The sequence below is a fragment of the Photinus pyralis genome, unplaced genomic scaffold, assembly GCF_008802855.1.
Source record: "Photinus pyralis isolate 1611_PpyrPB1 unplaced genomic scaffold, Ppyr1.3 Ppyr1.4_unclustered_Scaffold7518, whole genome shotgun sequence".
NCBI lineage: Eukaryota > Metazoa > Arthropoda > Insecta > Coleoptera > Lampyridae > Photinus > Photinus pyralis.
Window position 1 is genome coordinate 39,573 of NW_022172181.1, and position 26,954 is coordinate 66,526.

The following is a 26,954-nucleotide window of genomic DNA, read 5'->3' on the forward strand; positions in this document are numbered from 1 at the left end:
TATAAGGAGCACGTGAGCGTCATTCACCTCCTCAACTGTCGTTTAATATAATTCATTTATTTTGTATTTGTCTTGGTTAACCAGGCCATCCAAATTTTGGTTTTGTGAGTATTTTTGCAAAGAGAATGTTATGACTTTTAAAATAATGTGTCCCTCGATTGGATTTTAAAATAGAGGTAGCTGAAGTGTGGGGGGTAAATACCAAAGCTTCCACTGAATTTCCCCCTAGCTATCTAAAAGGAGGTGTTTTTCCAATTTTTGTTATTTTATCAAAATTATAAATTACAATCGGTGGTTGATTTTGGTTTTTTTCGAAGAGTCGCAGAGGAAAGTTATACTTTCTAGAAACCAATTCATTGCGTGTAAAAGTTATGGAAGTTTTACTTTCAGGAACAGCAATCTCGGAAAAATCGTGCTTCCACCCCATTCCCATTCACACAGCAAAATTTACAGTCCTCTAGGACAGTTCGTCTGAAAGTAGTTCAAAAGTGGATCCGGACGGACAGACAGATGGACAAAACGCAAACAATAGCAAATTTTTTTAATTTAAAAAAAACACTAAAACTAGTCAGTATTCAATCTTGAAAAATAGTGCCATCAATTTCTGAAACTTTGAACATTAAAATATTTTCTGGAGTGCACTCCGTCGTTCGTATTTGGGACGTTCCCGAAATTTCATTATCTTAATGGAATATAAAGCAATTGTTTTCTGGATCTTCGCCTTTAAATTCATTCGAATAATTTTGAGAAGTTGATTTGTTGCATGTAGCGAGCAGAAAAACACGCTTTTCGTGACTGGCATTGGCAAGTTGCTCCTGAAAATATACCTATAAATCGGCAGCGATTGCCGACCAAGAAGCACAATAGAAATCAAACACGCACATTTCAATGCTACAACACGGAACTTGAAATTTAAATTGCATTCGCGTAGCACAAACTGCGACATTAATCAAAAATAATATTTCAATATGAAAGGGACGATCATCAATTATTTAGAATTGTTAACATATTCAGGCCTTTGATTTCATGTATGACGTGACTTTTTTAATTTGGTTTACATTCGCGTGTTTGTTACGTGCACCACCTTAATTGTACGTTGTCAACTCGAAGTCGCACGTGATTTAAAAGGGAATGTGTACTAAAAACCTTCTAAAAGACATCGGGGAGTTTTATTAAAATATTATAAGCTTTTCCAAAAAGGTACGGCAAAGTTTGGTACTTTCTCTAAAAGCTCATTTATTTTCTTACATGTACTGTCAGTTTGGATAAACTCGCGAGAAGTTCAAAAAACTTATCAGATGAAATAGCAACAGCGGTTTATAAGGGAGGGCGTTATTCAGAAACTTTTCTTATCATATTATACGAAAAACTTTACGAAATGCTAATATAATAATTCTCTTTGTTTCAGTATTATGTGCTGTACAATCAAGCGGAGGAGCGTCAGGAAATTCGTTAACCGATAGCACAAATTATAGTAGAGGCCCTTACTTTGATACAAACGCGTCCAAGAACGTCACAGCCTTATTAGGCAAAACAGCTTATCTTAATTGTCGAGTAAAAAATTTAGCGAACAGAACGGTAAGTGCACCAATTTCTATTTAAGAAAGTTACTCCATTCGCTAGAAAACGCGTTATCGCCGGCCCGAAAACTTCGCTCGCGAGAAACTTTTCGAGGCGGCTTATTTACGGAAAGAATTTTTGATTTGCTATTATCTTGTGACCCAATTTACGTATTTTCTAATCTCACTAATTGCGCACCTTTCGCAGGTTTAAGCTTTTAACGTGAAAGTTTTTTTGGAAGAGAGCTTTTAAAAGTAAGTTCGATTGTTAACACGCTCTTGAACATTTTTCGCGAGCGTTCCTTGCGGGAAATTAGTACAAGTAAATTTAGCACGGGCTCTTTTTATCAATTTCCACGTTCATATTCATGGAACTTTTTAATCAAGGTTCCGGAGGTCCTTTTTTAATAGATCTAACTTCACGTATAGTCGCCCATTGTGCTAAAAGTGAACTTTTTACTTACATAACAAAAAGGGGTTGAGGACGCCTTTTTAGTTTATTCCGATGTCAAACTTCCACTCACGTTCGTATTTTTTTTCTAATTGAACTGCTGAATTAGTGGAGAATCGCCTCCTTTCCCTTTTTTACTACTTCCCAGGTTAATAGACAATTACGATTCCAACGTGATATTGATACAAATATATTAAACCTCAGTCCACAATCTACGAAGCTCTGGATAGGACACATAGGAAATTATTTTGTAAATTACAGGTGTAACTGGGAATTAGTTTATAATTTACAGTTGTAATTAGGAATTACACTAATTTACTGGGAATTACATTAATTTACAGTTGTAACTGGGAATTATCCTTGACAGTTACAATGGTAAATTAGTTTAATTCCCAGTAAATTAGTGTAATTCCTAATTACAACTGTAAATTATAAACTAATTCCCAGTTACAACTGTAAATTAGTATAGTTCCCAGTTCCAACTGTAATTTACAAAATAATTTCCTATGTGCCCTATCCAGAGCTTCGTAATAATCCAAGTCTGGTACACGTTTTTTTCTTAATATTATCTTGATTAAGAATAACAACGAAATTCTGGACAATAAGGAAATGTGTATACTACGTTTCTAGAAGGAAGTAAACTGAAACGCTAGTAAAAACAATATTAAGCACATTATTGGCAAAGTTGACGTGCATACTAACATAATTAACATAGGTTAAGGAAGAAAATTTGTGATATACTATGCGGTCATGTATTTGGTGGTGATTGGTTCGTTGGGTGTTAGGATTTACGGTTCTTACGCTACATTTGGTCCTTCGAGCCTTTAAATGAACTGGTACCGCGCAACGTTTGTGTTCCGGTCCCAGTAAGTGCTGCATTTATTAATTGAAACCTTCAACGAATGGGTGTCGCGTTACCACAACGGTTGGACGATGTCATGAAACGAAAAAGGAGTAAATTAGAAGCGCAGTGGGCTACCTTCAGCCAACGCCACTCACAGATTATGGCCCTGCCACAAGAACGAGAAGGTGACTACTTCGCCAGGAAGTTCTATAAACAAACCTATGAATTCATCATGAACAACCGTTAATACCTCAACTCCATAGCGGTAACGACACGACAGTCTGGATCACACGCACCCACAATTTCGTAAACAGCAAATAAGTGACCTCGCGACATGACGTGGACGTGGAAGTAGGTAGGGTTTTTCGGTTCGTCTTTGGTAAATTGCGGGCTTTACCCAGGGTTTTAATGCAGACTAAGCAGCGGCCCCTAATCTGCCCTCGAGGCCCATCCGACTGTTTGGCCCCATATAGAACAGATCAAAGGGTTTATTAAATCAGTGAATTTAATCTTGAATAGCCAACTAAAAGTCCTTCTCGGGCAATATTAAGGGTTTTGGAAGGATGTACCGATTTTTCTGGTCTTCAAAATTTGGTTTCTTTTGCTCCTCTTCACATTACTAATCGTAGTCGCTTTTTCTTCGTTCTATCACCGAAAAATCGTTTTGCTGCCAAAAAGGGCATTTGCTCAACACTTATCACATCTCGACAGTACAACACAGTGGCGTATGTACGTCATTTGACTCCCTCATAATAATTAATTTGGAACTTGTGTTAATGATGATAATAATAATATAATGCTTCAATTCTTACTTTCACTTTATTATAGAGAATTGTTGCAATCATTTTCGCTTATTATAAAAGTACCAAACCAAAGGTCTACGTAAAACCAAACTCTTTAGTATACTCTGTTTCATTGTTGACCAATTTACTCCTCATATAACTGAGTGCAATTAGCACTATTTTATAGGTTTTAGAAAGATCTTACTGAAGAGCTGGGAACTAGCTTGGTCAAATCAAACAATAAAATAAAAGGTAAAAGAAGATACCATATCAGACGCAGTCTAAAAACTAATCTTTAGAGCGGGATCTGTAGTAATAAAGTATGGAAAGTGTTGCTTTTATCACAATTTTTACTATGCGTTTCCATGGCGTTTCGTGTTGACTATGAACAATAGCTCAATTTTTGAGGAACAGTAATAAAAATACAAATACGTGCTTATAATAACTATGTAGAAGGGGGGAGCTGCTGAGATGACGATTCACCCGACTTTTGCAATACAAAATTGTCACATTTCGGTTAATTATATAATATTAGTGTCTGGTGGTATGGCTTCAATTCTTCTTTGGTCTTCTTTTGGTACGCTAAGCCAGTTTGGCGTATTGGGAGGGCTGTCACGACATTAGTTCGGAGCTTTGATTATAAAATACATCGATTTACGGTTCTTATGGACATGTCGAATCAGTAATTTTTAGTTAGTGGACATGAACACCAGGCGGCCATAACCATGAACTCGTATATCGTGCTTTTTTGTACAGAAATCTACTCGCTAGATGAAATAAACTAACGCTTTGTAGTTACGCTATTTGCATATACAGGCATCTGTTGTAAGTTGGTTTGCATCATTGGTAGTTGATACACGTACCTACATACGTCATGTTCAAAGTCGTAAATAACGAAATCTGAGACATCGTTTATTTCTTTCATTTGGGTTAGATATTTATAACAACTGATTTCAATGGCATTTCTTTATATTTCTCGGCTAATTCATTTCCAGCGAAGTTGTAAATTGGTTTTAGCTTGAAAAATTCTGGTGAGTAGGGGCACTAATCCAGTCATATTTCCTAGTAGGTATGGCATCACTTTTTAGTTTATTTTTGGAGGTATTGGTGAAACAGTCGTCTTCAAAATGGCGAGAACATAATTTCTTGGACGCAATCTCGTTCTGCATCGATGGTACCAAGCTGGCATTGCCTGATAATGAAAGTGGGAAATTAGCCATAATGTCCATTATGTTATGTAGCAGTGACAGATCTAGAAGCATTTGTGCCGTGCATTCTAAGCCTATGTTTAAGTGCAAAAAATCCCTTTTAATCCTTTTAGATCCGCCCTCGTGTACCTTTATAAATGAGGTACCTAAAATATTCAAAATAGAGGTACCAATTTCCAGACAGCTAGCTATTTTATATAATGCATTTTCTGATTATTACAAAAACATATAATTAATTTTGTCACCAATTTGAATGAAAGAACAAAGAAGGCAAAAGAATGAAAACTGTCTGATATCTTGATAAACATATATCCAATTAAAACAATGTGCTTGATACCGCATTCTGATATCTTTAGAAACTTTTTCGTATCTGTGATTATTGTTCAGAAAAAATAAATGAAAACAATGTTCGGTACAGGTAGCTAAATGAAAGTAAAATCTTTAAAATGGGTCAGTAGACCCTCGGTTTATTTAGATACCTACTTAATTCTTTGTTTTGCATTAGTTTTAAATTTAGGATGTTCTACCATTACTTAACGATTTGTATAACAAAAGAGATTTCAGTAAAGGCGTCGAGTTTTATTTTTGTCGTACTTTTACTAAAACAAACTAACATAAAGAGCGATTATTTTAACAAAAATTTAGTTAAAATTGGTTCAGAAATAAAGCAGGGTGCGAAAAGTTCGCCCATGCTATAGGTATAAGCGCTATCCAATGCGGAGCGGAGCATCTTCGTTCTTCAAACAATCCACCCGTAATGGAACAAATCCCTAATAACTTAACTTATTACATAAAGTACCTATACATTTTTGTATTTTCATTCATATTTGATTTCAATATTGAATATATCCGATTAAGATTAACATTTCAAAGATATTTGGACCTCTCTTCACTTATTTTAGGTACCTACTTATAATTAAAAGTGCCCACTACATAATGCAAGCTTGGAATCAATTCATAATAAAACGACACAAGTACCTTAATTGATAATCCAGGTCCGGCACCTTTCATCCCTCGGAAATTGAAAAAATGAGCGATCGGGGCACTTTCTTTTCGACGCCGAACAATTACAATAATCACACCGTTTACCAGACATTTTACGGCAAAATATTCAATATAGTTCAATATAGATTTTAAACACACAGTATATCAGAAATCATTGGACGTAAATCTTTTGATAGCTAGGTATCACCCGGTATCACTGAACAGATGCTAAAGGATTCGCTAAATATTTCAAATTGATAAAACACGTTCGTTGCAATAGGATTATACTGCAGGCAGACTACTTATCAATTAGATATCTACAGCTAAAAGGGGTAAATACAATAGGTAAATTAGAAATGTCGTATACGCAAAATGTATTGAATTGTTTAACAAAAATGCCGCATCTACAATGTGCTTACTACAAATGCCGTATCTGCTATGTAGATACCGCGTTTTTATTCGCTAGCGCATTTTTACCTACGTTCATTCATATGGTATTACATTTCACATCGTTTACCGCATTCGTTGTGGATATTGGGAAACGCACCAAAGAAGACATAATACCTAATTAACCACCTTTTATTTATTTTTAAGTGGAATTTCCTACATAAATAGACATTTTTTATTTCCTTTAAATGTCCTTTAGATTTCTTCAGATTATTCTTGTCTCTTATTTCACTATAATTTCTTCAAATTTCCTCATATTTTCTCAAAACTTCCTGGAATTTCGTCCATTTCAAATATATATATTTCCCATGCTAATTTCCTATATGATGGATAAGAATTTTTCTCAGCTCAACCTCGCAACCAAAGTTAAATAAGTTAAACGTAATCGTAAATAACAAAAAGCGCATTTCCACATTAACAGTCCCTGTTGGAACAAAAATAGTTACTCAAAGGTGAGACAAAGATAGAAGATGAAATAAATTTGCTTTTACCTTTGATTTCAAAGCTTTGCTAATATCCAGAAAATAAATTTCTTACTTACAGTCTACATCTATTGCTTTATAGGTGACGCTAGTAGCGAATGTTACAGTTTTCAATAATAAGGAATGAGTTATTATAATTATAATAATTATAATAATTATAAATTATTAACCACATATTTAAGTAAAAATGAGTATATAGGCAACACACCTAACACCCGCATCGTGATCCATACAATCGGTACTTCTTTAGTAGTCTATATTCAAAGGTTCGGAGATAGGATCGTCCTCTTCGTCAGAATGGGTCCGTTGGTGATGTGGAGAATTCACACAGGTTTTGCCTTGGCAGACCTTACAGTTATTAAGCATCCCTCCCACAACCTTTCTTACACTGGCAGGAAATAAGCAAATGATATTATTCAATTATGGGTAAATTAAATTTCGTGTACAACACGCATTGAAAATGTCTTTTTTTCGTGAATTTGCACTTTGATTAATGAGGACTGAGTGTCCCTTTCAAAACTAGTTGTACAAATACCTATTGTGAAACACACATAAACGCTCAACAATAAAATTGTGGATCGATCCGCTAAACAGTTTTTTAATGAGTTAATAGTTAGCAGTGCTAAAGTTGAACTATTGAAAAAATTACCTCTGAAAGTTAAACTGAAGTGACTTGATTCCAAATTGTGGAGAGTAGTTTGCAAATTAAGTATAAATGGCCGGATTAACTTACGTACAACTAGAATTTAACTAAAGCAAACTAAATCTCAAAATCCCTAGCTACAATTATATTAGTCATGTATCCTCGGGATAAAACGAGCACCTTTGGATGGAGTAAATCGCCGACGACAAGCCCGTTTCAATAGTCGTTTTGTCAAAAAAACGGAATTGAACATTAAAATCATTTCGCAAACGTTTGAATAATTCGAATGGACCGTAAATTTAATTTGATATCTGCTGAATACAGATAACGCCATTGTTTCGCGAACATTTCGGCCTTTATAAACCTTTCAGGTGATGGAATATAATGTAGCATCTTCAGCAGACAATGGGTATTGTTGTATACATATACATTTATGCAAATATTTCGTATTAAACCCTTTTATACATATTAACTCAGTGCTCGTGTTGGAGAACTTCACGTAGTCTCAAAACTTTGCTAACGAGCGAAATTCTGATTCATTTTATGTTTTAATTTCGATTCGGTTTAATACGAGAGACAATAGTTGCAGTGTTGTACATGACAGGGGATTGATGCATGTTATCCACTGCGAACGTGGACAAACAATGAAATGCAATTTAGGGGCAAATGCGGTTATAATCGAGCGTTCCCTGTCACATTGAAAAGCTCACTACACAGAATTTCAGAATTTAAACCATACGACCGATCGATGACATGTTTCACAGCTATGCCAATTGTCAAGGAAATGATTAAGAAAACTCATGAGACCAACTTTGTATTCAGCATAAAATATCCAAGTATGCATAGATATATGAACTACAAAACATAGTAAATATGCACTATCTTAGTGCAATTCTGATACAATGGATATCAATGTGTATTATAGTATTATTGAAGTATTCCTTTAATGTTTCTTTAATCTTAAAAGACCTGTAAAGTGAATTCTCTGGTTTTCCGGTTGCGTAACTGCGAAGTGACCTTGTTTTATGGTGCAAAATCGTGCTCTGAGATTTCCTAATTCTGGTCACGTGCTCGACTGTTATACGTCAGTCCGGATCTCTCATAAAACTTAGCTTTGTTGCACTAACACTATTGAAAATAGGAAAATTACCAGCTCGAGCAACAAAAACAACACATATTTTCATTTATGTTTATCGTCAATTCTTTTTTTTTAATAAATTGAATTTTATATTTCAATTTATTCAAAAAATTTGTAATATAAACCGTAGTAGTATCTAAAAAAAGCACTTCATTACATTCTAAATTATCATTAAAAATATTTACAAATGCCGTTAGTGGAAACACTATTCAATTTAAAAGCTAAATCCAGTAAGCAATATATTGTCCGCAAAAAGGGGATCAAAGAATTCGCTAGTTCCATCTTGAACGCGTTACAATGTTGACAAAATAACCAGGATTAGTGGAAATATCTATGTGGACGATAAGTCCAATTTGTGTTGATCTAATGACTCGTCCTATAGGCCAGCGGTACGGTACCAAGAAAGAGCTTTAGGTCGCAAAAAACGCAGAGAGCTGCATTTTTCGTACGTTGTTAGGGAATGTCAGAGTGGTGTAAATCCAAGTTCCCAAATGAAAAAAGGCAAAAGTTTTGTTGGGCGAAAACCTCTACATTTGTTGAGTTATTTCACTTTTTGACCATTATCTCCTAAATGGGGCATTTTTGGTAAAAACATTCCGTAATCATTTTCAAAAAATTGAATTTTCTACAATTTGAACCCAATCGAAGCTCTGTAGGTCTTATAGATTCTCAGTTAGGCCCTTTCGAAGAATGGTAATTTTTTCTAAAAGTGCAAATGCCTTTCGTGAGGAATATCGGTCGAGAGAGGAAAGTCACGGGCAATAAGGTCATAATGAAGTTAATTACTTTCAATTTAAAGTCAAAACGAGGCCTATAGGTTCAATATTTCTCTTGTTATTTAAAGAAAAGGAAATGCGTGCTTATGAAAACTATGTAACTTCCTGCACTTCGGCTGAGTATCCATCAAAGACCACTGCTACATTCCTCCCATAGTGATGCAGTGTATCCTATCTCATTCCTTCTTCAGAAAACCGAGACATGGGATAAGGAGACAACTCGAAGTTCGAACGCTCTTTCAAGTTCAAGTCAAGCACAGACTCTGGAATATTGTGTTGGTCTGCCACAACTGTCTTCTCTTTTCTTTTAATAGACACCCATCTGAAATTTACCTTTCAATTAAATTTCGAATTTGACAGGGACCAATTCACAAAGTAATTACAAATTTCGCAAATCGTAATGTACGCCCACGTACTCTAAATCAATTAGAAAGGAAGGTTGTCATCGGAAAAACCGTTTTTCACTGAACTTTCGCAATTTGAAACCCAGTCGCGAAATTTTTAATCATTCGTCATCCATTTTCGACAGGTTGTAATCCGATCCAGTAACGCGTACTTTAATTTTCTTACGGGGAAAATGAGCATAGGAGACGTTAATGAAGGTTTTCCTTTTCAGATATCGCTGCAGGTGTCGTGGGTTAGACATAGAGATGTGCACCTTCTCACAGTCGGCCGATATACCTACACTAGCGACCAGAGATTTAGAGCGATCCATCAGCCACATTCAGAAGACTGGACCTTACAGATAAAATATCCGCAGCATAGGGACTCGGGAATTTACGAGTGCCAGGTGTCTTCCACTCCACATCTCAGTCACTACATCCACCTCACGGTTATAGGTAAGATTCAAAGGAATTTGCTCCGCGTAAGTCGAGCCAATCGCCTTATTTTACGTTAATCTCACCTTACCCTCGCGAGGCTCTCTCAAACTATATACAACTTCAATTAACTCGCGTTGGAAAATTAGTTTTAATTCGAACCACATCTTTTATCAGAAACGAAATGTAATAAAGTTTAATACATTTTTAACTGGATTGCCGTAACACACTCTTAAATTAATTCTCCCTAGAGTATCGAAGGATTACTTGCAAATCGAGCTGTAACTCCAAAGATCCATTTCTTAGCGTTAAATTAGATTTTCCGCCCTTTTACATTTTTGACTCGCCATACATAATTTATAAAAAACGTCTGTCCGTTTCAACTAATGAAGCTCTAATTTAGTACACAAATATGCCGTAAGTTAGGGAAGAAATGCCTAGATTTTGGTCTTTATTAGTGTATTTATTTACTGGAATAGTTTATGGAAATTCTCCAAATTACCCTTATAACTTAGGGTTTTGACGCCCAAAAAACGCACGAATTAATTGTCTTGAACCTTTTTATCGGTTGCAGCACCTCGTATGAACAAATTAGGTGCACAACTTTGTTTAATAAACTGATTTTTTAACTTAACTAGCCACTCCAACTATAGCGTTCTGTAATTTGCCTTCGTTATTAGTTATAATTTTATTTTATGCAAAAACGTTACTCCGATAATGGAACGAAACAAAAATACGTCAAAATTTAAAACCTCACTGTATGGGAGTAAAGGGCAAATCCGTCCAAACAATATTTTCAGTATATGTATTTAGTTGTATCCTCTTTTTGAATTCGGTAGCTGACATGTATGGCACCTGAGGCAAGAAAAACGGAAACTCATAACGAGATTAAAAAATTTTTGATCAGTTACACGTATAGTGAAGTAATTTCCGGGGACACACTGTATATGGACACGTTCAACTCAAGAAATTATCTTATCTTATCAAATCATTTAATAATAGCAAATTGCTGGCTCGTGGGGCCCTGGTCCGAATCCGGGTTCGGGCATGGATATTTGTAAATGTATAGTGGTTTGGGTTGGTAGAGCAGCCTTGGCTGAAACCCCGCCCACTCAAAAATAAAGGCGAATAAATAAATAAACAAAAAACAAATGACAAATTTGAAAAAAAACACACTTTTTTGAGCCCATTACACCAAAATTTTGATATTGCAGTGTACCTGGTGCATTTAGTGTACAGAACAAGATTATTCGCGCAATTCAGGATTTTATAGATTACTGTTTTGTATTAAATTGTCGTAGAAACTAATTGAAAATCGTGATGGTAATTTAAAAATAATAATTCCCTTTACAAACGTATTCAATTAACGAGAGTTTAATGTTATTACCGAACACAAAAAATGCTCGTGTCGGTAGAGTACACGCTTCTGTTAATCCAATTTTATAAAAATAATCAGCTGCAGCGGAACGAATTTCCACTTTTAGGGGTTTATCTGTAGTCAAAGGAGAAATATCGATGAATCTACCGAACTAGTTAAAGTAATAATTATGGAAGCATCCAATTTTAGGGGATTGTGTTGTGTCCCTTAGGTTTATATTGTAACGTGATTTATAAATTCGGGTTCGATTTATATCAATATTTACACAACAAAACTAAAACACTATAAAAACCGTACAATTTATATCGACTATTTATATCATACACTTCGCAATTTATATTTCCGCGCTCGATGTTTCATACGTACTCGATCTCGTTCGGTAGTAAACTAACTGCGATGTTCGGTCCGCAACCATTTATACACTCAAGCAATGTAAGTCCAGAACACTCGCGTAATTACCAAATACGTCGCAAACATTCCCACTATTGCGCGCCTAGAAAATTCCAGAGCGCCAAAGGCGACGTCATGTCTGGAGCGTTTCCGTTACAATATTTTATATTGTTGTCACCGTGCAATTCTTTGAGTGAACCTCAACAAAACCTCACGAATTTGGAACATCTGGCATATTTTCACGTAAGGTAAACTAATTCGCTTAAGTGATTGTGTTAATACAACTACGAAAAGCGCCACTTACAGTGCTGAATATGCATTAGGAATTGCAGAGAATTAATATCCATTCTGTGTAGTGAATGCTTGGGTGTAAGTAGGTAGCTGATATTAATGTTCGGATTTCTAAGTACCCATTAATTTGTAGCACCCTAGAAAATGTAATAATAATTACGACCGTTATCGGTCTAGGTAAACGTGACGTTATTAAAACGGTAGCAGAAGTGCAGGGGACTCATACATCAGAGCTCCTAAAATATTCTCCAAGGTCTCCAATTTCCTCTTTAGTGTTGTTCAAGTTAACCATCTTTTTCTCGTTTCCCCTTCATATTTTAACTCTAAATTGATTTAATGTACCCCTGAAGTTCCTTCCACCCTAACTTTCCACAGCAATTGTCTTTAGTTCTCCTCAAATTATTTTCATATTTACTTCCCAGATCTTCTTCAATGTACCAAGTTTATTTGAAGCTCTTCATATTCTTGCTGTCATAAAATTCGTGTCTTCTTGGGTTTCTTCTAAAGTCTAAAGTTTCTCTCGAGTTTGTATCAATACCTGTCTAGTTCATCTTCAACTTCCTTTAGTGTTCTCCTGAAGTTTTCCCCTTATCCCAATAATGAAGCAAAACAGCTGCTATCATTTCGGAAGAAATGGAAAAAGTACCTGTCCGACCATAAATACAATACCACTCATGTAATCAATAAACTTGCACGCCCCAAAAATTTAAAACTTACAAGGTAAATAGGGCTAACACCCTCATAATCCCTACAAACGCTAACTGTACCTGTCGGATTAGTACGCTAATGCTATTTTCCGCCTTAAACAGATTCCGTAAAGAGTTAAAAGAAAAGTTCACGTTAAATTTTGCATATACGTAAATAACAAACGCGAAATTGGTCACGAAAAGGCCGCCGCCGCCGCCGATTCAAATCTTGCATTCGAAATTTTCCGAGCTTCGTTAGTATTTCGAGTATGTAATCAGAGGAATCGATAGCTTGTAATAATAGATACTTTTACTCACGTAATACAGTTACAGTTCCGTATTTATAGGGGTAAATTACTATACCGATTCTGCTTGGTGGAAATCGGGTCAAAAATCTATACAAATAAATCGCGAGGGAGAGAGCGATTACGGCAATTCTCGGTCGAAATAAGTTGTTTTTCTGTACCTTTTCGGATACATGGACAGTCGCCTTATGAGTAATCTTGTAATGAGTCCCATTGTCTATTTGAATTGGTATAAAACTGAACGAGATTATTTGCATCATTGTCATACGGAAACGTTAGCAGTAAGTAGTACCTTGCCTGGAGACCCATGATTCTTAAATAGTAAAAAAATCAGGAAAATGACACATTACTGGCCTGTCGGTGATGACAGGGGTCATAGACATCACAGATGCGGCCGGTAAAGTGACAAGTGGCAGAAAACATGATCTGCTCTGCCTCTGTCATGGAAACTTCCTGACAGAAAGTAGGCATGAAAATGAAGGTTTTAGCTCGGGTTTTAGGATGATTTTGGGTAATAGTTATTTACATAAAAGTTAGGAAAATGATACATTACTGGCGAGGACATATTGAATGACGATTTGGAGCCAAGTAGTGTCATTTTAGTGACGAGTTTTGTATTAAATTTCTCCCGAAATCGTATTTTAATATAAAATTTCAATTTTTATATATAACTTTTGATTAATGTTAATCTGTCAGTGATAACAGGCGTCATTATTGACATTTACAAATGTCACACATTCGGCCGGAAAAGAGACGGTGCGGCCGGTAAAGTGACAAGCGGCAGGAAACGTAGTCTGCTCTGCCCCTAAACTAAAATTTCCTGACAGACAGTAGGCTTGAAAATGAAGGTTTCAGGACGATTTTGGGGTAAATATATTTCGGGTCTTTCCAAAGATTTCTAAAAGAAACCCTTGGTGGCTAGATTGCCAAGAAAATGAACAAAAGTAGTTTCGTGATAGCATTTCTTTGTAAAATTCTAAAAATATCTTCAAAAGGGTATTTACACACAAAATCTGAGGGTCAAAGGATTTTTCAATGAGGATAAGATGCTTTTTAAAAAGATTTTTAAGCAGATTCTGTTTCCCTTTTTTGCTGGAAACGTTATATTTCTCTGAATTTGATTACTAGTTTCCTGGTTAATAAACAATAACAATTCCAACGTGATATTTTCCTTAATATTCCAACTTTCCTCTCTTCCATTTAGTCCTAGAGGGTTTATAATAATAATGGGAAAATATCAAGCTACCCTTAAATTAATTCGCTATTACGAACGTGTATTTAAAATTAATAACTACATACACATTCACACCGACAATTTTACGGAATTAAATTCATATCTTCGTCGATAGGTCCTTAAGTAAATACTGTTGCGCCTCCTTTGTAAACACCGGAGGAAGCAGATTATTCCATGATGGTAGTGGTGTTTCCTTAAATACATGAGACCATGGTAAAGGGGGCTGCTTTTGCTAGAAACTCGCGCACCAACGGTACCTTCAGTTCTCCTTTACAGAAAAGAAAAAAATTAACGGTAAGTGTAATTACAAAAATTAAATTTAACAAAAGTAAGAAAAAGAAAAATCCAGCTGTAATTTTACAAGTTAAAATCGGTGCCGGCGGCGATAGTCGGAGAAAGGCGGTGGAACGGCGGTAGAAAACGGCGGAACGGGACTGCTTCGGGCACCAACAGACGTTTTCGGCTTCTCTTGTTTCTGAAGAAGACGCGGTGGGCTCCAGGTAACTCGGATGGAGAACGGAAAACAAAACTTAAAGCGCACAACAATTTCCCTAAGGGGTAACAGTAAATAATCGGTAGCGGTTTCTACGGGAACACCAAAGGCAAAAATGCAAATGGTACAAATGTTATGCTTCGGTTAAACTTACGTTACGGTTAACCACCAAATGCAAAATGCTAGGGGGAAACAAGTAAGTACCATTTTTGGCGTACACCAAATTAAATTTAATTCACGTTAATTCAAAATAATTCACGTAAATTCGTGATAATTCACGTTAATTCAAATTAATTTACGAAAATTCAAATTAATTCACGCTAATTCAAATTAATTCACTTTAATTCAAATTATTTCAAAATAATTTGCGTAAATTGAAATTAATTCATGGTATTTCATGAATTAATAATTCACTTTAACTCAAATTAATTCATTTTAATTCACGTTAATTCGAAATAATTCGCGTAAATTCAAATTAATTCACGTAAATTCAAGTTAATTCACGTTAATTCAAATTAATTCACGTAAATTCAAATTAATTCACGTTAATTCACATTAATTCTGAGGGGTGTACACCAAAAATTCAAATTTGATTCCCTCTAGGCAAAAGATGTAAATACGGTGCGGTAGAATCAATTTCAAACAAACCAAAATTAAACGGTACGGAAGAAAAGTAAATTTACGGAAAAGCTACATAAATTAACGTACTTACGGCCAAGAAAAAATTGCAAATAGACCCCTTTTCGGGTAGGAACAACTGGAATTCCCACATCGCACGCTTATTCGTTCGATAACTTTCAAAAATTAAACCCTTTTTTTAATTAATTACGTCGTTCCCCAATAATACGGGACCGGTGTCAAAATTAATGTTTTTTAAGAGCGCTTACTTTATAAGAAAGGCAAAAAGGACTACGACGCGGTTGAAACGGAGCTCTCTGCGAATTTTTCATTTTTTGAAACCACGAAATACGGTTTTCTAACGTGAGCAGAATGCGAATGAATCCTTTTCTTTTATGGATCCAACTGATTAACGATTACTAGAACGCGGAATCCTCCCGGAACGATCCCCAGTAAATCTTACTTACTGAATGACACCTACAAAATGGCGGATTAGACTTCTTTAATTTTTAATTTGTTGGATTAAATCCCTCCCAACGAATTAAATAAGAGTTAGTGCGATAAATCATCCCCCAGTCTTACAAATATGCCAAGTTCCCTGGTACTGAATGGTAGCGTGACGAGTTTGAAAATGTAACCCAATCCCACCAATTAAAAGGACGAAATTCGATACAAACTCCAGACCTTATGGCTCTACTGATTTCCGAAAGCAATTAAGAAACAAAGCCGCAAAGAAACATGGCGCAAAAATAAATGCACGTCCTCTGCATTGCAGTTGACCAATTTATTCTTCCACAAGACCTCTTGGTTCTGGATAAAATCCGATTTCCAAACGCTCCTTTAATAATGCGACAAGGAAGGAGGGATTGCATTTACATCAAGTGATCGTTACTTCGAATAAACGTTTTATTTAAGCACACTTTACTCTTACGACGGTAATTTACCTAAAAATATGCTACTGCCTCTACTAAAATGATGAAACAGCACAATGAACGTTTCGAAACCAAACAACGCTTACGTCTAGATGATCCTCGCACTTTATGAACCTTTAAAAAAATACGTGGGAGATACTTTTGACGATCAACATAACTGGGTCCTGTAAATAAACTGCGCTTAAGTGACTATAAAGCCGTATCTATTGTTAAATGTACTTTTTATAGCTTTAATTCCATTCGTGACCGGGCATTTGTCAATGAGGGGTTTATAACTGTAATATGCATAACGGGTTGCATAATACCTTGACACTAACCCCCTCTTGATTTTGGTCGATTTTATTCGCCCGATCATTTACGACAAGTTGAATTTGGTAACTGCAATTTTACTCTGAAAAAAACAGTAAAACAAATTTTCTTTTGCATCGAACGCAATTTTACAAGGTGTGAGTTTTTAGGTCAAAAGTACTTCATTTATCCGTTTATTGCGTTATTAAGCACTCCACCGTTTATGTTTCCAATAAAAGCCTAGTATTGGCGGTGTAACACCGAGGGTACAATGACGATATCGATCTCCCCATAAATTCTTTATAAGCTGCTAAATGCGGTTAATCATTATTTTAGTGGCAATTTCGAGAGTTTACGCCTTAAAAGGTACCTAATATATCCGATCAACCCTGGACGCAGTTTAGTAAGAAAACTCAAAGTAATTTTATGCATCGTTCAAGGGACAATCAATTTTATTGGATGAGCGGCGGGTTTGTGGGGGGGAAAAAACGTTCGTGGATGGAGTATTTGTAACGCTAATTCTTTACACTGATCGTCGGGACTCGTTAGTGGTAATTAAGAGTGTCGACTATTATTCATTCAAAGGGGAAAGATAACAATTTTCAATTCAGCATTTAAATTGCAAGGAATTATGAGAGGTATTGATTTTCCTCGTTGAAAAATTCACCGAACTTTCCGATCCCATCTTCTAAGGGATCGTTTGACTTTGAGCAAGCGTCTACTCCAATTTCAAAAAGTCTTCAGGTCAGATATCTCAGTCCCATTCATTCAAGCACACGTAAACAAATGGAACTTACAATTCTCAGGGGAGGTCTCGGATGGGTAATCTTTGAGGGAATTTCGAAATGCTCCAGCGACGTGGGAGATTGATAAAGTGCTAGGCCCTGAATTACCTCCTTATGTGTTTGCCTATTTAGATGATATCATCGCAACGAGTGCCTTCGAGAAACATCTAAAAATTAGTCCTAAAAAAAATTACAGGATGCGGGCCTTGCTTTAAGTCGGGACAAATGTCAGTTTGTGAAAGGGGAACTGAAGTATTTGGGTTATGTGGTAGGACGTAACGGTTTCCAGGATAAGTATTTACTGAGGTTTGGGTTTTAATGTAATTAATGCGAGGAAAATTACAGGGGACCAATACCCGAGTTACGGTTACCTGCACACTTGTGATAGTTTCACAAACGCAAAAGTAACATCATTAACCGAACCCAAAGGTGGAAGACTTTTACGATTTTCCACATTAATATATTATATGCACGGTTTTAATAACAAAGGAGAAGAAATAATGAGGGTGATACTAAAGAGAACAATATTAAGACCATTACAAGTCAAGGTTTCTTAATAATGATCCCTTAAATAATTTATACGTTGTAAAAATTAATGCGAATTTTTAAATTAGAAAGGTGTAAAAACCCTCATTACTTTTTTATCGCCTTTTTTACTTTATAACTACCGCTATAAATTACTTACGGCGAATGTGTTATAATTTAATTTACAATGTAGGTACGTGGTATTATAGATACACGATAGGTATTATGTGAACTCGTAAAACATGAACTTTTAATGAAATTACCTTGCGATCTTTTTTTGGTGTTAGACGTGATCAGATAATTAGATTTCGCGATGAGTAGGTAATTGTGTTTCAACGTTTCCGTTACTGTGACAGATTGAGTTGGATTTCCTTCATAATTCAACTTTGAAACCACCAAACCAAACCAAAGCAAAAACCATAAGTTCGATGGTTACGTTTTGGGCTCTTAAAATAAAATTTGGACAGCTGAGTCGCTACACCATGGACGAAAGCGGGTCGAATCCCTTTAGCGACATCGATGAAGTTGCAGCGCGATCATTTAACTTGACAAAGAGACGTATTCATCCCCATAAGTTCGAAGCCGAAACTTTCGCACGCTGCTTTCTTTACTTATTTGCAGTTCGTTCACGTGTAAAGCGAGAACAAAATTGAGATATAAATTCGCTCAGTTTTACGCAAATAATTTTTCATGCAAAAACGCTAAGCAAGCACGATAACTGTTCTCCTTCCAATTTACATCGAGCGTAATTAATGCGAATGATGGAGTGAGATGGGATGGAAACGGGTATCGATCTTCGAAATTGAATCACTTGCAATAATTAGTTTGTAATGTTCTAGTTACGTTGAACGGCTCGTGTAATGCGTTTGGCTTAATAATTATTAAGTAGCATCCTTTGCTCTCCCGTTAACGTTTCGCGAATGTATCCCTATGGCATTATTGCCGTAATTTAATTCGGTGTAGCTAAAAGTTCCCCAATCCAGATTTTGTATTGGTCCTTTTAGATTTGGTAAATGAGTTAAAGCATTTTTTGTACAATCATGGAGTAAAGTAGCCTGTTCGTTTTTAGAACATTTCAAATTTACTTATTCTATAGTCGGCGGTTACAGTCTAAGGCGGTAAAAGATGGGGGCGGTACTATCACAATTGGTTTATTTATTAACTGAGTTAAATTGATCAAAAGGAATAAAATTCCGTTTCACTTCGAAGCAACTCGTAGTTGCCTCCTAGTCAGGAAAATTATCAATGTCAAAATCGGTTGTAGGACAATTCGCTCCCGGACAATTCGCACCCGGATAATTCGCACCGGAATAATTCGCACCAGAATTTCGCTCCCCTGCAAGGGTATTTTGTGTATGGTTGACTTTTAACATAGAAAGTCGGCTGTGAAGTATTAAATTAACTCAGAGCTTGAAATCTCCAATATTACTCACCAATATCACGTTTTATTACTTTGTGCATGTAATAGACGTATATCTACATTTAAAATTTGGATACTTTCAATATTAAGGTATAATTTGGAATCGTGACGTCCATTTTGTGTTCAAACTCTAAATGGGATAATTTATTAATATTGAATAAAAGTTCTCTAAACCGTTCCCATATAATTTAATAAAACGAAGTGATACACTACATGTTTCGACCAACGGTCATCTTCAGGTGATCTACAAGATGGTAGAGATCATTGAGGAGAGACTATAGCTATAAAACTTACAATATAGATGGAAAACAATTAAAAACCCAAAAGGGCAGTAAAACTGGAAAGCCCAACGACCACATCCGTGGTTGGTTCCAGAGTAAAATTGAAATTTGAAGAGGTTGATAAACTAAATTTTTTGCAAGGGAGGGCCGAACCTAAAAACTAACATTAGACGACGGTATAAGCAACGATGAAACTTACGTATAAAAAAGTCAAAAGGTCAAAAGACGATATCCTAACTAATAAAATACCCAATTAAGGGCTTTGAAACTGGAAACCATCTGCACTTCCAAAATCAGTGCTCGGTTTAGCTAATCTTGTCATCGTTGACCCGAGATCCTGGCATTGCATGTTAAACTAAGAGCCGATGGATCCTTCTTTGCTCTTCTCGCTCGACACAGCCATGATGAGCAGTTTTGGAGTTTAAGGTTCTTAGCAAAGAGGTACATGTATCCTTCATAGATTATGTATCTCTTTCCCCTTTTCGTTGTACCGAACTCCATTGTTACGCGTCCCGTATAGTTTGCACCGCCTAAATCTCATATCCATTATCAACTTTTTGTAACAAATCAAATTTCAACTTTTAGCCTCAGGGACAAGTCCATTTTTGATGATATTTTCCTTGATTTTGGAATTTTAATGTGGCACTTAAATATTTATGTTGGTTAAACAATAACCATACAATTTGTAGAGGAATAATTTTTTTAATAGTATTTATGAGGCAAGAATTCATACGTACAATCCTATGGACCTTTTTAAATGGAATGGACCGTATCAAAGCAGTAGAGATATTTAGGTCACTTTAATAGCATCCATATCACTCAAAATCTGGAATTTATTACTTATATTTATCTCCGTATTAAGCATGAGAACACTTGCTAAAGGTACCATGAATGAAAATTTATTTTAAAAAAAACAAAAAAAAAGGTAAAAAGACACCCATCCGTGATGTAAATTGTCCATTGCACTCATGTCCACAAGTAGACGGATGCTGCTAAACGCTGGTATCGGTCTATCAGCAAAACTGTCACCTGACATTTCTTAAACCTATTTACCCAGTTTTATTGTACCAATTCACAATCAAGGTTTTTTTCATTTGGAAACCTTTTAGCACGTACAAATAATATTGCAATAGGAATATAAAAGTCTAAATAAAATTTTAACAATTATTATTTGTTAATAGCTGCAAGTTAAGTTTCCTAGTTCTCTAACCTTCGATGTCGTCCATTTAAAGGACACATAACAAAATACGTATGTATTGTCTTAAAAGAATCTCAAGTAAATTATAATCATATTTGAACGTAAAACAAATAGATTCTTGAGAGTTTCCGTAAAATTAAAGAGATAAGGACTGTAAAGTAACGAAAAAAGCAAAAAATGTTGATAAATATCGTGAAAAAAATTGATCTTGCTATAAATTATATGGCTATTATTTAAATAATATACTGAAATTGTGAAGATCCATGACTCTCAATGGGGTGCTTAAGAAGCTTCGGAGAAATAACACCAAAATCTACCCATTTATTATTATAACAATTTTTATGGGGAGATTTTGGTGTTATTTCTCCGAAGCTAAATAATATACGGTGGTGCATTAGAAACCATACATAGCTAATTCTGTAAATTAAAATAATTTTCAAAAAACGCTTTGGCACGTCAAATTGATCATGGAAGGAAACAGTGTCTAAAATAAAACTTGCTCACTAATGTCTTTGTCTCGCATCGCTGACAGTGCAACCCTTAAAATCTTAAATGATGCATCGTTGGTAAGGTCGCCCATCTCTGAATTCGGATATGTAATTTTTTTGGTTTAGTTGTTTCATTTCCAGCGCATTCGACGTTGCAGGTACAAGTTTTCTCTTTTTTATACCACTTGCAACTGCATAATTTTGACGCACGATCGCATTAGCTTCTATTACATAGTGATCGGCCCGACATCCTTCCAATGACATAAACAACAGCGCGCCCTCAACTTACTTTTAAAATATTTCGAAAATATCAAATCTAAAAAATTATAGTCACACCAAATTCAGAGAAGGAAAGCCTTTCCAATGATGTCCTATCTTCCTTGTTGCGCAATTGCCAATGCTAAGGGTTTTGCTTTAGTACTAGGTATGCCATACAAAAATTAAAAAGGATAAGTATATAGGTACTTAATAATTACAAACATTTAAAAGAAAAAATCATCAATATCGACTTGTTCCTAAAACGTTTCAAGATTTTCAAAACCCTTACTGTTTTGATTATTAACAATCTCTTAAAAAAATGCCAGAATTTTTCCATGTATCTCTTCAAACTATAAAATAAATAACAGTAAGAAAATCAAAAAGAAACTTTTAAGTTCATTCACTACCATAGTTGTAGCAAAGATAACGCAAAAAAATAAGCAGTTAGTGTAATTTTACTCAGTCACCAATAATCAACATATAGCCACATGTGGTCAAAGAAACGTAAAACTGGTTCTAAGAAAACTGGAAACTTACCTTTTCTGAACACCACCACAACACTACCACCAGAAATAAATTTTTTTTAAATTAAAAAAAAAGTATACACAGAATCAAAACCCGTGCTCAGATAAATTTTAAAATACCACTCTGTCCAACGTTCAAGAATGAAGATACTATACAGGCGTTAAAGTTCTAATTAGTTGTGGTCATACGTACTTAAACCTGATTTTTCGGACCTAATTACTTTTACCTTGTAATAAACCCTATTCATCTTCCAGAAATAATAGAAAGGATGTCATTACGATATTTCTCTTATTGTTTCTTTATGAAGTGCAATTTGTGTTATCGGGGTCTTTTCAAATTGACCTTTAATTATAATATTATCTTAATTACTTATCCAAATTTAGTGCCATCTATGAAATGCATTGTTCTATTGTCATTTATACATACTCGTTTTGTCTAAAATAAATTTAATTCATTTCCTTTGTCACCCTTTTCAACTAAAGAAATAAAGAACAATTTTTTGTGTGTCTTCATTAAGAAATCTGTATGTAAGGGAGCGTTAAAATGACTTCCTTTTTCTATTTTCATCTTGATCTTATAATGTAAATCTTTTTAACTTTAGACTTATCACTTTGTTTGTGTACGGTATTATATGTTGATTCTGTTTTAATATTAAGAGCCTCTCAAAAGTAGCGAATATTACACATAATATTGTAGATATACTACAACTAGGTATAACTATTTGGTATTTAATTACTCCACAAAAGACGTTTCAGTTACCTATTCTTATTTTCTCAAAACGAAAGCGCAGTAGATAAAAATTATGTGTTTTTAAATTACAGGATTTAACTATATCAGACTCTTCATACAACTTCAAAAAAAAACCAGCGTGATTATATTTAAGAAATGGAAATACTTAAGAATCGCGATGTGTTGAAAATGAAAGACCAAATAACTATTATTTGAAACATTTTTCCATGAAGTAGATGTTTACCAAGATGTGCACTACTACATACATTCTGTAAAGGCAATGGTCTAGTAGTCTCTTAAAAATATTTAATTTTAATAAACCAAAGATTTACAGAATTATCCGGGTGTGAATTATTCGGAAGCGAATGGTCCGGGTGCGAATTATCCGGGAGCGAAATAGCCTGGGAGCGAAATGTCCGGGTGCGAATTGTCCGCACACGGTCAAAACCAGCTTTCGCAGGAAACCAGGGAACTATAATAAGTTCAGTGACTATTCAAACAAATTGAGTAATTAGAGGAACTACCACTATTTTATTTCTCTATTCGATAGTCTTTTGTGTGCTCTTCAATTTTTATAAGGGGTGTCCTGTGCCTAAACACCGTTTTATGTAGGTTATCACGGTCTACACCGGTTTATAAACGTGTAATTGATTTATGTGTAACTATTTTTGTGAAAAAGACTGAAGAACCTAAAAAAATACGGGGTTTTGGCTGTTAACGAGACTGGATAATTCTTGCTCTATTACCCCTAGCACTTCTACGATATCAGACACCTTGTTATCCCTTTAGAAACATATCTGGTAGTATTCGTAGTAGCACAGATTTAAATAGTATATTTAAATCTGTGGTAGTAGGTTTCTTGGAAATATTTGTAGAAAAATTTACTTGTGCGTATTTTCAGGAAATTTCTTTGAAATCTTTGAGGTTATATCATGCGAAAAAAAACGGCGAGATCTTAAGAAGTTTCTTAGGGATCTTTGAAATATTTTAAATGTAGCCAGAAGTCATCCCAAAAATATCTGAAAAAACTACAGGAAAAACTGTCTACTGTCGTGAAGCAAAATTATCAACATCACTAGAACTGTGCGAATTCTGATTATGAAGTTAGCAATAGAATACCAGTAACGTTTCCATATTTTGCTTGAAATCTTAGAAACTTAAATGTGTTTATTTTATAGCAGACGTTAAATTGACATTTTAGTAGCAATAGGTACGAATGAGTAGGATCTTCAACCATAAGGGTAGATAAAGTAATCAGTTTAACCGTAAGCTGATTGTGTATTCTGATGACATCTGTCATTCTTATTTCAAATGGGACACGGAGAATGATAAATAATGACGTTAAAAACATCCGACAGTGCTGTTTCTATGGAAACAATCGCGATGGCAGAACCTAAGCTTGCTATTTAAGTAAAATTTTCTATTATATATGACGATAAAGGGAATTAACATCTAATGGTTAAAATATCAATTTATCGTTTTGTATTATAAATCTCTATTTCAAACTCATGTATTTGACGAACTTATTTTTTCGTTAAAAGCAGAATGTGCATGTAGTCGAAAGCGAAACTACTAAAAGCACTGATTTTTCGCAATTGCAAAAGATCAACATTTTCCACATCCAACAGAATGGGTGAACAAGCATTTGATTGAATATAGTGCCCAATTTTGTTTTTTTTTCAGAGGTCCAACTCAAATGAACGCAGATTCTTCGCGTATAGAATTTCAAATTATAATTACAACAAACGGGAACGCTTTTGTTAGGTAAAACCTACACAACGCTATACAGAACAAAGAAATCCGTCGACCGGAAAACCTTTTGAAATTTAAAAAAAAATTCGTTTAAAGCAACAAATACGTTACGAACGGCGGCGGCCAGCACGCTTAACCTATAAATAATATCGATACAATTTATAGAATTCCCTGAAAATTTTTCTTCTCCGCCTGACACTTGTAATTTCCGTTGTAGACGCGAGTTTTTTTTTTATTTTGTTAACCGTTTGACTTTTCTCCTCTTTTCAGAGCCCGACACCGAAATTGTTGGTGGTCCGGAATTATTCATTGACCGAGGAAGTACCATTAACCTTACATGCGTCGTAAGGCACAGTCCCGAACCCCCGGCATACATCTATTGGAACCACAACGACGCGGTGAGTACATAGCATTAAATATTTACGAATCAATTTACGGGCGAACTTTTCCATCGCGCGCTTATGCTTTAATTGTAAAGTTTGCGACGCTTCTATTTAGCGTTGTTTGTACACGAAAATTTTGAATTCGGATGGGATTATACCAAATCGTTTTTCTGCTGTCTTACATCTCCAAATTGCGCTATTATAGTGGTTGTGTTCAGAGTTGGACTAGGTCGCTGGGTCAGTTGACCTAGTGACTAGGTGATTTAGTATAAATCCCACAGTGTGCCAGTAAAATCCGGAAAGCACCTCACGATCAGATGCAATTAAAGGTTACCTGCACGTTTGCAATGCCCGGTATTCGAGACAAAACGTAGCAATTCTTCGATTTTAGATACATTGTAATAGCTAACGGACAGTAGCAATCTTCGATTCGAAACTGACTGTTGGTATTTCATCCAGAACACGGTTCTTCCTCAATACAACCACCCCAATGCTCGTAACATACGCAAACAAATTATATTCAAAAACTGCAATATCAATATGAGACGACCATTCAATTAATTCACACTTATGTACCCCATTAATAAATGGGTTTCGGATTGCGATATAGGTGAAAGAAAAATATCTAATTAAATTAATTCAAAAAGGGAACGTGTTAACAAAAGAAATCCTATGAAGAAAACTTTACCAATCCCGATTCACGTAAATACGCATTGCATTCTATTCGGGGGTTTCCTGAAATCGAGAAATTCTCATCGGTTAAACCCCCTTCTGGATAAAAATTTCCCCCGCTTTTACTCTCTCCGAGAAACTCGCTAACCAAAGCTCGCCGTCTAGAATATTCACCTTCAAAAAACCTCATTCTTAGCGTGTGGTCTTCGGCCAACTTTCTAGTGCTCATGCAAGAAGCATTTCATGAAACAATTGAGTTACAAGTGATTTTCTCCTATTTTGATCCCGCTGAATCCGATTCTGTCCGTTGCAAATGTCTGAAAATAAGCTAGAATCGGGAATTTTCAACGGAAAATACGCCAGGGTGGTCCAAAAACTGCCATATTGGACGCGACCCTTCCGGTTTTCAGACTTGAGAACAGGCGGAATCGGATTCAACGCGGTCGAAATAAGGGAAAACCACTTATAAACTCAGAAAAATAAGCGTGTTTACTTAATGGGCAGTTTTAAAGCGTTTTTTATCTGCGCCGTTTGATTTCTTTTGCTCTAAGATCGGGGGTTAAAAGCAAATGAATGAGTGGTCGATTTTGTTCGTTTTTAACGGATCGTGTGGGATACCTAGAACACGCTACGAAAGACCCTACTCAAAAAACCTTCTTTGTCGGCCTTGTTGAATCGCTAATTATTTGCTTTAGCAAAATGAAAACTTCAGGGTGAATAAAGGAGAGGGGTGGCAAATCGAAAGGAATTGGCTTCTTCGTTAACCGTGTAAAATTGGTCAAAGGAATAAATTAGCTTGTATAGGCACTCAATATTTTCACTTGAAAAGTTATTCGGCACACTCACCGATCCTGGCTTCGATTGAGGCAAATTGGTTTGAAGAAATATAAAGGATATAATAATGACTAATTTCTTTTATTACTTTCCACATACTTTTGTTAAGATTTTCCTCCACACAAATTCATACAAATTTTTGTACTTTACATTTACATTAAATTCTTGTATTTTTTAGTATAAAAAATACGCTAAAAAAATTATTCAAGGTTTCAAATTTCCAATCTTCTAAAAATCATCTTCTTGGAATTTTTTCTGATTTTTCATACAATATTTTTAGAATCCTTAGAACCTTAGAATATTTGTAGCATTTGGCATTTTGAGAACCTGTAATCTGAAGACCTTCTTGGGATCCTC

At 35.3% G+C, this 26,954-nt stretch overlaps 1 protein-coding gene across 1 annotated transcript; it reads left to right on the top strand.

Annotated features, from left to right (window-relative positions):
• Positions 1–1,408: 1,408 nt before the first annotated feature.
• On the top strand, positions 1,409–25,118 carry LOC116182777 (T-lymphocyte activation antigen CD86-like; the record flags this gene model as incomplete). The annotated part of the gene is made up of 3 exons (XM_031503321.1): positions 1,409–1,578; positions 9,931–10,153; positions 24,979–25,118. Coding segments are annotated over 3 exons (533 nt in total), but the record flags the coding sequence as incomplete, so codon positions are not given.
• Positions 25,119–26,954: the final 1,836 nt, after the last annotated feature.